The sequence below is a fragment of the Chelmon rostratus genome, chromosome 14 (genome assembly GCF_017976325.1).
Source record: "Chelmon rostratus isolate fCheRos1 chromosome 14, fCheRos1.pri, whole genome shotgun sequence".
NCBI lineage: Eukaryota > Metazoa > Chordata > Actinopteri > Chaetodontiformes > Chaetodontidae > Chelmon > Chelmon rostratus.
In genome coordinates, this window is record NC_055671.1 from 20,140,120 (window position 1) to 20,152,418 (window position 12,299).

General features: G+C 39.6%; 1 protein-coding gene across 1 annotated transcript; it reads left to right on the plus strand.

Moving 5' to 3' along the window:
* The first annotated feature begins 9,914 nt into the window (after positions 1 to 9,914).
* Positions 9,915 to 10,952, plus strand: LOC121617636 (odorant receptor 131-2-like). Its single transcript, XM_041952835.1, has one exon. The coding sequence runs from the start codon at positions 9,915 to 9,917 to the stop codon at positions 10,950 to 10,952; it is 1,038 nt and encodes a 345-aa protein (XP_041808769.1).
* Positions 10,953 to 12,299: the final 1,347 nt, after the last annotated feature.

Genomic DNA, 12,299 nt, shown 5'->3' on the forward strand with positions numbered 1-12,299 from the left:
TGAAAACACTGTTTCATAATATTGAAAACAAAAAATGTCAGTATTGTATGAAATCTAGTGAAAGAGTCCTGTTCAACCAACATCAGGCATATTTCACCTTATCCTCCTAAAATGCTGTCAGCGTAGTTGTAACTTCGAACATATATTACTTTGGGTCAAATGCTTTGGGAAGGGCCATTTTATCATTTATTGGATAGCCAACAGTACACAATGATCAAAGAGTAAGACATAGGGAAAAGGTCTTCAGATGGATGCAACCAGGGCATGTTGTGGTTTATGGTTGGCCTTAACCCCTTGGCCTTCAGGGCACCCCAGTACATGTATTAATTTTGATAACATACTGAAGGGCTTGTTGTATAATAATAAAACTGATTAAAATCATATTGTTAATGAGTGTAATGGGTTATTTAAACTGAGCAAGCACAGGCAGCCCCCATCACTGGTGCACCAGCCTTTCACATCATTCACTGCACCCAAAACCAACCTTTATCTCACCTCAGCTAGTGTCCTGACTGATTCATACATCAGTCTGTTCATCTCATTCTTTTTTTTTCTGCCGTGTAACTGTGTTTGAGATTTGCCGGGAAAGAAAAATATGTTGCAAACATGAATGTTAAATTATTAAATAGTATTTGGAAGCTATAATTATGTTTTCCTTCAAATTTGCTTGAAACATATCTTGAATTAATAAAACTGTAGAGGAAAGGCAGACACAAAATAACATAAATTCAGATGACACAGTTTACAGTCCAGCTGCCTGATGATACTGGTCAACAAAAGGTCAACAAAATGTCAAACCAGGGCAAGCAAGGAAAGTACTTTATGTTAATGTGTGTCCTGTATTTCCATATTTATGAATAGATCAAAGGCCTTTGATACAGTCAGTTCTTTACTCTCACAGAGAATATCCTCTGCTGTCCGGTGACTGCCTGTGACTGAGCAGCTATTTTATCAAACCAGCATTAGTGTGTGGAAGTTGAGAAGGCCCGATTTGAACTGATTCTAGTGTGTGCTGCAAAGATCCATTTTGGGCCCTGCTTTTGATATGAGCTCCTCTATGTGTCATTGTACAATTCATACAGCGTACATGGGGACAGGTTTTTCAATCTGTCCCACTGTCTTCTCTGTACATCATTAGTGCAGTGATTGCTGATGAGCAACCCACTTGCTAGCCTGTGAGTGTTGGCATGCCAACAGTGATGAGTGGGACAATTTGTTTGTAAAATTTCAACCAAATGTTTGAGACCTTTCAGAAATCACTTTCAGAAACTGTTCATAAGTCAAAAAGAAATGGATTTGGCCTCTGGTGTTCACAAGTTGTTGTCACAGAGTTAAAAACATATATATATATATATATATATATATATATATATATATATATATATATATATATATATATGGCTGTGGATTGTCTATTAGTTTTTTACGTTATGTTTTGTATTATTGTACTTTAACACCTTTAACACCAAAAGTTGGACTTCTGCTAACTTTGTGACATAATGAGACATGTTGCGTGTTATTGTTGTTATGGAAATATTGTTTTTAGTTTGGTGAAATACTCTGAGGTATCACAGAGAGAAATCCCCACATCTGAACCAATCCCCTGATAACTCATTTAGAGACATTAAATATTAAAGCTGTACTCATCAAGGTTTTTAGCAAATAATGAGATAATTAATGCCACCTGTGGGTGTTAATCAGTAATCTTAATGAAGAGGATGATGTTTACCTTTGTGGAGACAAAGTATGGCAAAGTTTGCACAAAGTAAATGGAGAACTTCAATCTTCCAAAATTCCAGAATTCAGAAGTCATTATGAAGCTCATAAACCTTTAACTTTTATGTTTCACATTTCAAGCTGCCCTTCAGAAGACTTTGGTATACAAAATAAATGAATAAAAACTGCCGTCCAAACGTAAAGTGGGTCTGCAACAGAGACCGGTATCTGTTGCACTACCATAGATCGTTCATTGTCCCCGTTTCCACACTCATAGTGGTGCATATTTAAGTAATTTAAGCATATTTAGAGTAAATAGGGTACACTGTTGATGAATACAACTACAGCTGCATAGGTTTTTCCCAGATAGTCTAGATACACAACAAAACAAAGTCACAAAGATGGTTGCGTATGGCTCGTCTGAGCTATCTTGTCTTCTTCTTTAAACACAAATCCAGTCAGAAGTTACCAAAAACAAGCATATCTCAGAAATTGAGACAAGCCAAGGTCTTCTAATTAAATTAAATTAATGTAATTAAAGGCCAGTCCCTGCAATATGACTGTGTAAACAGATTAAGTCCCCACAACATTTGCAATGCATATCCACATGAACAAACATGCACGCCATGTTTTCTGAGAGCGAGTGCTATGGCCCACATTTCCCATCATGCTGTGCTGGACTGAGGAGTTTGTTAAATTTGTTGGTTTATTTTCCAAAATGCAAATGTTGTGTTGTAACATTTGTGTTTGTACAACAGTTGATGTGTCTGCTCAGAACAAGGTGCTTTATGTTGGTAATTGTCATTTTTGTGACAGTCTATTGACATTTCTTGTCGTTTATTGGGTCATTGAGATTAGAATTTTTGTATATTTTTTTAACCTCTGATTTCCACACAAGTTTCCAATAGACATTAATAAATGTAAACTTCTATGGAAAAGAAAAAAAAGAAAATAATGACATTTCCACACTGACCCATGCCGTATTAATGCAAATCTTCTTACATGTTTGCACAAATGAGTTTTGAAGCCCCCACTGGGCTATCTTGAGCTACAAATCCTGAGTTGACCACTGTATACTAGCTCATGAGATTAAGAGGTGGTATAATACAAGTGCTGTACTGGACCATCAGGGAGAGTAAACTGAGCTTGAAGGCAAATCTCTGGATTTAGCTTTAGCCAGCCCACCCACTCCAACCTGGGCCAATACTCAACTGCCCACCTCAGAGGCCGCCTCGTCCCTTACAACAATGATTACTCTCTCTATCCTGGAGAGGGATGTTAACAGACATGTCATGTGCCAGCCTGCCTCAAGACTTCCACCATCATAAAAACCCAAGGACCACAGGATTTAATGACTTCAGATTTGTCACCCTGACCTCTGTGGTAATGAAATCATTTGACACTTGTGCTGTCCCACCTCAAAGCCATAACAGACCCATACCTGGACCTCATGCACTTCACCTTTGAGTTTAGGAGGTTCAGCATGTGGTTTGGGTGCCTCCTGCAGAACATAGAGTAGCAAGTAGATGGTGCCAAAGCATAGCACAAGCCACTCAAAGAGCTTTTCATTGGACCTCACTGGCACATCAGTGATACTTCACTTGTGGAATCCACCAAAAGCCACTGGTTTGGTCAAGGTATTGCCCCTCACCATGGGGGCATAGCTGTTGCTGGTGACTTCCCCCGAGCCCAGAGGAGTTCGTCCATCTTTGTCATGTAGAATTTTGCTCAGACCAGGTCCCTACAGAGCTGTCTCTCTGTGCTCAGTAATGTGATCTTGGAATTCTGTAAACTTGCCAGAATTTTTCTACATACTTAAACAACTGTGATGTACTTGATCATACTGCAAGTAAATCACATTTACATATACACTACATCATAAATGGAATGGGTAGTGAGGCAAATACTGAACAAAAGGCCCAAACCATAATGATAGCTATACTGCTAACACGACTGAACCTCTGGCAGCATGGCCTCAGGCAGAACAACATAGCAGACAAGGGTACCCGGCATCTATTGTTATATTGTTGAACAGAGACTGCAGTGCAACTGTAGCAGCGGGACAGTGGTCTTTCACATCCCTCTGCAGGTCCCTGCTGTCAGAGGCAGTCGTGGTGACTGCACAGTGACTGTATGCTCATATTATTGTGGTTAGCAATGGTTAACGCAAAGAGCGTACTGGGGGTCATCTGCACTTTTTTCAACCTGACCCACTTTCTTCTCTGTACATCATTACTGCAGTGATTGCTGATGAGCAACCCACTTGCTAGCTTGTGAGTGTTGGCATGCCAACAGTGATGAGTGGGACAATTTGTTTGTAAAATTTCAACCAAATGTTTGAGACCTTTCAGAAATCACTTTCAGAAACTGTTCATAAGTCAAAAAGAAATGGATTTGGCCTCTGGTGTTCACAAGTTGTTGTCACAGAGTTAAAAACATATATATATATATATATATATATACATATATATATATATATATATATATATGTATATATGGCTGTGGATTGTCTATTAGTTTTTTACGTTATGTTTTGTATTATTGTACTTTAACACCTTTAACACCAAAAGTTGGACTTCTGCTAACTTTGTGACATAATGAGACATGTTGCGTGTTATTGTTGTTATGGAAATATTGTTTTTAGTTTGGTGAAATACTCTGAGGTATCACAGAGAGAAATCCCCACATCTGAACCAATCCCCTGATAACTCATTTAGAGACATTAAATATTAAAGCTGTACTCATCAAGGTTTTTAGCAAATAATGAGATAATTAATGCCACCTGTGGGTGTTAATCAGTAATCTTAATGAAGAGGGGACGATGTTTACCTTTGTGGAGACAAAGTATGGCAAAGTTTGCACAAAGTAAATAGAGAACTTCAATCTTCAACGTCTATCCTCAAAGTTCACTTGAATCTTAAACGCCAGAATTCAGAAGTCATTATGAAGCTCATAAACCTTTAACTTTTATGTTTCACATTTCAAGCTGCCCTTCAGAAGACTTTGGTATACAAAATAAATGAATAAAAACTGCCGTCCAAACGTAAAGTGGGTCTGCAACAGAGACCGGTATCTGTTGCACTACCATAGATCGTTCATTGTCCCCGTTTCCACACTCATAGTGGTGCATATTTAAGTAATTTAAGCATATTTAGAGTAAATAGGGTACACTGTTTATGAATACAACTACGGCTGCATAGGTTTTTCCCAGATAGTCTAGATACACAACAAAACAAAGTCACAAAGATGGGTGTGTATGGCTCTTCTGAGCTATCTTGTCTTCTTCTTTAAACACAAATCCAGTCAGAAGTTACCAAAAACAAGCATATCTCAGAAATTGAGACAAGCCAAGGTCTTCTAATTAAATTAAATTAATGTAATTAAAGGCCAGTCCCTGCAATATGACTGTGTAAACAGATTAAGTCCCCACAACATTTGCAATGCATATCCACATGAACAAACATGCACGCCATGTTTTCTGAGAGCGAGTGCTATGGCCCACATTTCCCATCATGCTGTGCTGGACTGAGGAGTTTGTTAAATTTGTTGGTTTATTTTCCAAAATGCAAATGTTGTGTTGTAACATTTGTGTTTGTACAACAGTTGTTGTTATGTGTCTGCTCAGAACAAGGTGCTTTATGTTGGTAATTGTCATTTTTGTGACAGTCTATTGACATTTCTTGTCGTTTATTGGGTCATTGAGATTAGAATTTTTGTATATTTTTTTAACCTCTGATTTCCACACAAGTTTCCAATAGACATTAATAAATGTAAACTTCTATGGAAAAGAAAAAAAAGAAAATAATGACATTTCCACACTGACCCATGCCGTATTAATGCAAATCTTCTTACATGTTTGCACAAATGAGTTTTGAAGCCCCCACTGGGCTATCTTGAGCTACAAATCCTGAGTTGACCACTGTATACTAGCTCATGAGATTAAGAGGTGGTATAATACAAGTGCTATACTGGACCATCAGGGAGAGTAAACTGAGCTTGAAGGCAAATCTCTGGATTTAGCTTTAGCCAGCCCACCCACTCCAACCTGGGCCAATACTCAACTGCCCACCTCAGAGGCCGCCTCGTCCCTTACAACAATGATTACTCTCTCTATCCTGGAGAGGGATGTTAACAGACATGTCATGTGCCAGCCTGCCTCAAGACTTCCACCATCATAAAAACCCAAGGACCACAGGATTTAATGACTTCAGATTTGTCACCCTGACCTCTGTGGTAATGAAATCATTTGACACTTGTGCTGTCCCACCTCAAAGCCATAACAGACCCATACCTGGACCTCATGCACTTCACCTTTGAGTTTAGGAGGTTCAGCATGTGATTTGGGTGCCTCCTGCAGAACATAGAGTAGCAAGTAGATGGTGCCAAAGCATAGCACAAGCCACTCAAAGAGCTTTTCATTGGACCTCTCTGGCACATCAGTGATACTTCACTTGTGGAATCCACCAAAAGCCACTGGTTTGGTCAAGGTATTGCCCCTCACCATGGGGGCATAGCTGTTGCTGGTGACTTCCCCCGAGCCCAGAGGAGTTCGTCCATCTTTGTCATGTAGAATTTTGCTCAGACCAGGTCCCTACAGAGCTGTCTCTCTGTGCTCAGTAATGTGATCTTGGAATTCTGTAAACTTGCCAGAATTTTTCTACATACTTAAACAACTGTGATGTACTTGATCATACTGCAAGTAAATCACATTTACATATACACTACATCATAAATGGAATGGGTAGTGAGGCAAATACTGAACAAAAGGCCCAAACCATAATGATAGCTATACTGCTAACACGACTGAACCTCTGGCAGCATGGCCTCAGGCAGAACAACATAGCAGACAAGGGTACCCGGCATCTATTGTTATATTGTTGAACAGAGACTGCAGTGCAACTGTAGCAGCGGGACAGTGGTCTTTCACATCCCTCTGCAGGTCCCTGCTGTCAGAGGCAGTCGTGGTGACTGCACAGTGACTGTATGCTCATATTATTGTGGTTAGCAATGGTTAACGCAAAGAGCGTACTGGGGGTCATCTGCACTTTTTTCAACCTGACCCACTTTCTTCTCTGTACATCATTACTGCAGTGATTGCTGATGAGCAACCCACTTGCTAGCTTGTGAGTGTTGGCATGCCAACAGTGATGAGTGGGACAATTTGTTTGTAAAATTTCAACCAAATGTTTGAGACCTTTCAGAAATCACTTTCAGAAACTGTTCATAAGTCAAAAAGAAATGGATTTGGCCTCTGGTGTTCACAAGTTGTTGTCACAGAGTTAAAAACATATATATATATATATATATATATATATATATGTATATATGGCTGTGGATTGTCTATTAGTTTTTTACGTTATGTTTTGTATTATTGTACTTTAACACCTTTAACACCAAAAGTTGGACTTCTGCTAACTTTGTGACATAATGAGACATGTTGCGTGTTATTGTTGTTATGGAAATATTGTTTTTAGTTTGGTGAAATACTCTGAGGTATCACAGAGAGAAATCCCCACATCTGAACCAATCCCCTGATAACTCATTTAGAGACATTAAATATTAAAGCTGTACTCATCAAGGTTTTTAGCAAATAATGAGATAATTAATGCCACCTGTGGGTGTTAATCAGTAATCTTAATGAAGAGGGGCTGATGTTTACCTTTGTGGAGACAAAGTATGGCAAAGTTTGCACAAAGTAAATGGAGAACTTCAATCTTCCAAAATTCCAGAATTCAGAAGTCATTATGAAGCTCATAAACCTTTAACTTTTATGTTTCACATTTCAAGCTGCCCTTCAGAAGACTTTGGTATACAAAATAAATGAATAAAAACTGCCGTCCAAACGTAAAGTGGGTCTGCAACAGAGACCGGTATCTGTTGCACTACCATAGATCGTTCATTGTCCCCGTTTCCACACTCATAGTGGTGCATATTTAAGTAATTTAAGCATATTTAGAGTAAATAGGGTACACTGTTTATGAATACAACTACGGCTGCATAGGTTTTTCCCAGATAGTCTAGATACACAACAAAACAAAGTCACAAAGATGGGTGTGTATGGCTCTTCTGAGCTATCTTGTCTTCTTCTTTAAACACAAATCCAGTCAGAACAAGTTACCAAAAACAAGCATATCTCAGAAATTGAGACACGCCAAGGTCTTCTAATCTTCAGGCGAGATAGTCTGAACTTCCTCAGACACTGATACATTTTTCTTATTTGTACATCTCGCACAACCCTGACCTTTCCCTGGCCCTAATCCAAGACTTCACCTGAAATTGTAATGTTTTATTTTAGAAATCAATTAAAGGCCAGCCGCCAAGATGTGACTGAGTAAACAGATTTATGTCCCACAACATTTGGAATGCATATCCACATGAACACACACACCATGTTTGCTGAAAGCTAGTGTGATGGCCCACATTTCCCATCATGCTGTGCTGGACTGAGGAGTTTGTTAAATTTGTTGGTTTATTTTCCAAAATGCAAATGTTGTGTTGTAAAATTTGTGTTTGTACAGTAGTGGTTGTTATGTGTCTGCTCAGAACAAGGAGCTTTATGTTGGTAATTGTCATTTTTGTGACAGTCTATTGACATTTTTGTTTGTTTATTGGGTCAGTGAGATTAAAATTTTTGTATCATTTTTTAATCTCTTATTTTCTGAGTTTTAAAGTTCCCACTAAACTGTCTTAAGATGCAGATCCTTAGTTGACCACTGGATATGAGCTCAAAAAAAAAAAGTATCTTGTTCAGGAGTGACGGTAAAACGGAGCATGAGATTGAGAGGCAGTACAAGTGCTTTAGCCAGCCCACCTACTCCAACCTGAGCCAATACTCAACTGCCCACCTCAGAGGCCTCCTCATCCCTTACAACAATGACAGCCTGCTTCACGACTTCCACCATCATAAAAACCCAAGGACCACAGGATTTAATGACTTCAGATCTGCCACCCTGACCTCTGTGGTAATGAAATCATTTGACACTTGTGCTGTCCCACCTCAAAGCCATAACAGACCCATACCTGGACCTCATGCACTTCACCTTTGAGTTTAGGAGGTTCAGCATGTGATTTGGGTGCCTCCTGCAGAACATAGAGTAGCAAGCAGATGGTGCCAAAGCATAGCACAAGCCACTCAAAGAGCTTTTCATTGGACCTCACTGGCACATCAGTGATACTTCACTTGTGGAATCCACCAAAAGCCACTGGTTTGGTCAAGGTATTGCCCCTCACCATGGGGACATGGCTGTTGCTGGTGACTTCCTTCAAAGCCCAGATGAGTTCGTCCATCTTTGTCATGTAGAATTTTGCTCAGACCAGGTCCCTACAGAGCTGTCTCTCTGTGCTCAGTAATGTGAACTTGGAATTCTGTAAACTTGCCAGAATTTTTCTACATACTTAAACAACTGTGATGTTCTTGATCATACTGCAAGTAAATCACATTTACATATACACTACATCATAAATGGAATGGGTAGTCAGGCAAATACTGAACAAAAGGCCCAAACCATAATGATAGCTATACTGCTAACACGACTGAACCTCTGGCAGCATGGCCTCAGGCAGAACAATAAAGGAGAAAGGTGTACACTGTACTTATAGTTTTGTTGCTGTGCATAGACTGTCAGGACAGACTGGATGTCCACATAATTGGCAGCGTAAATGTTTGTGTAAATGTTTGTGTAAAGCTTGTATTAATCAGCCAGCCGTGATGAATGCAGGAAAAACACCAAACGAACAATAATAAAATGAATAATACTAATTCCACTTGTTGGACATAGATGCTCCTCTATCCTCATGTGAAATATGGAAGACATCACATGACCAGGGTACCAGGAAATAATGAGAGATAACCTATTTCTAAACTATTATCTATCATGCAGACATGTGATGGTGTCACGTGGAATGGGTGGGAGGACAGAGCTCATATACAGTATTTGTTGGTGGGCAAACCCTGCAGACCTGATCTGCTTACTTTGACACACAAACAGACTCTAACCTGCTAACTGTCTACAGAAGGAAAATCTATCTACATGACTTTTGATTTTGCCTGAACTCAGAAGACTCTGCTGATTTTGGATCTTCATTGTTCTTGGAATACAAACTGGAAGAAATGTGTTGTGTGTTAGCTATTGTGTTGGTTATTGTGTGTTAGTTTTTCAATGACATCAGTAGGTTAATGCCTTAATTGCCTCTCTGAAATGTCAAACACAAATCAATCTCCAAGCAATGTCACTGTTGAATGGCAGTATCAGGGGTTACTGGAAAGAGTGTTGTTTTCCACTCTGACTACAGCACCATGCTGCATGTTCCTTTTCATTAATGGAACCATGTTGTTTACCTTGCGGAGTAAATCTGTGTTTCGTGAGACGTCTCGTTACATTCTTCTGTATAACCTCCTTTTTGCAGACAGTGTGCAGATGGCACTGAGCCAGCTGATGTACATACTTGCTGCTTGTAGAATAAGGCTGACATATCCTGTTTGTGGTGTTCTCAACATGCTCGGTGGTCTCACAAGTCAAATATCCCCTCTCACACTGGTGGTGATGTCTCTGGAGAGATATGTGGCTGTGTGCTACCCACTGAGGCACGCTACCATCATCACCGTCAGAAACACAGGAGTAGCTATTATTATGGTTTGGGCCTTCAGTTCACTGAATGTCCTCACTCGAGTCCTTTTACTGTTAGATTTTCCATTTGAGCAGCTGCAGAGCCTGCAGATGAAAGATTTTTGTTCGAATGTAGCTATGTTTCTTGGGCCACTGTCTGATCTCTATGACAAAGCCTACACTTGTTTCCTGTTTGCATCAGCTGGTGTGGCAGTCACTTCCTCATATATTGGTGTGCTGGTAGCAGCCAGATCAGCCTCCACAGACAAAGTTTCAGCCCATAAGGCTCGTAACACACTGCTGCTGCATCTGGTGCAGCTGAGCCTCACACTCTCCTCAACCTTTTACAACCCGATGCTGATAGCTCTTTCAAGAACTGTAACAAGGATTGTATTTGTGCGTGCTCAAAATGTTTTGTATGTGTGTATTTTCATCTTCCCCAGATGTTTGAGTTCTCTTATTTATGGCATAAGAGATAAGGCCATCAGACCCGTCCTCATGTACCATCTCTGCTGTCGATTGAACTACTCAGTTGTCCCAGCTAAGGCTGAGAAGAAAAGCTTCATCAAGTTTCCAAGGAGGCCTTCAATAGTCTCCATATCTGTCGTCATTGAGAAGGACAGACAGTGAAAACACAGTTTCATAATTTTGAAAACAACAAATGTCAGTATTGCATGAAATCCAGTGAAAGAGTCCTGTTCAACCAACATCAGGCATATTTCACCTTATCCTCCTAAAATGCTGTCAGCGTAGTTGTAACTTCAAACATATATTACTTTGGGTCAAATGCTTTGGGAAGGGCCATTTTATGCATTTATTGGATAGCTAACAGTACACAATGATCAAAGAGTAAGACATAGGGAAAAGGTCTTCAGATGGATGCAAACAGGGCACGTTGTGGCTAATGGTTGGCCTTAACCCCTTGGCCTTCAGGGCACCCCAGTACATGTATTAATTTTGATAACATACTGAAGGGCTTGTTGTATAATAATAAAACTGATTAAAATCATATTTTTAATGAGTGTAATTGGTTATTTAAACTGATTATTAGTTGATTTCACATACAAAATGCAGATAACAGCCTGGCAAGCACAGGCAGCCCCCATCACTGGTGCACCAGCTTTTCACATCATTCACTGCACCCAAAACCAACCTTTATCTCATCTCAGCTAGTGTCCTGACTGATTCATACATCAGTCTGTTCATCTCATTCTTTTTCTGCCGTGTAACTGTGTTTGAGATTTGCCGGGAAAGAAAAATATGTTGCAAACATGAATGTTAAATTATTAAATAGTATTTGGAAGTTCTAATTATGTTTTCATTCAAATTTGCTTGAAACATATCTTGAATTAATAAAACTGTAGAGGAAAGGCAGACACAAAATAACATAAATTCAGATGACACAGTTTACAGTCCAGCTGTCTGATGATACTGGTCAACAAAATGTCAAACCAGGGCAAGCAAGGAAAGTACTTTATGTTAATGTGTGTCCTGTATTTCCATATTTATGAATAGATCAAAGGCCTTTGATACAGTCAGTTCTTTACTCTCACAGAGAATATCCTCTGCTGTCCGGTGACTGCCTGTGACTGAGCAGCTATTTTATCAAACCAGCATTAGTGTGTGGAAGTTGAGAAGGCCCGATTTGAACTGATTCTAGTGTGTGCTGCAAAGATCCATTTTGGGCCCTGCTTTTGATATGAGCTCCTCTATGTGTCATTGTACAATTCATACAGCGTACATGGGGACAGGTTTTTCAATCTGTCCCACTGTCTTCTCTGTACATCATTAGTGCAGTGATCGCTGATGAGCAACCCACTTGCTAGCCTGTGAGTGTTGGCTTGCCAACAGTGATGAGTGGGACAACTTTGTTTGTAAAATTTCAACCAAATGTCTGAGGCCTTTCAGAAATTACTTTTAAAAGACTGTTCATTTAAGTCAAAAGCAATATATATATATGCACTGCTCAAAAAAATA

Excerpts from the sequence above, each read along its gene's own strand:
- LOC121617636 (XM_041952835.1), top strand. The coding sequence starts at position 9,915 with ATGTCAAACACAAATCAATCTCCAAGCAATGTCACTGTTGAATGGCAG.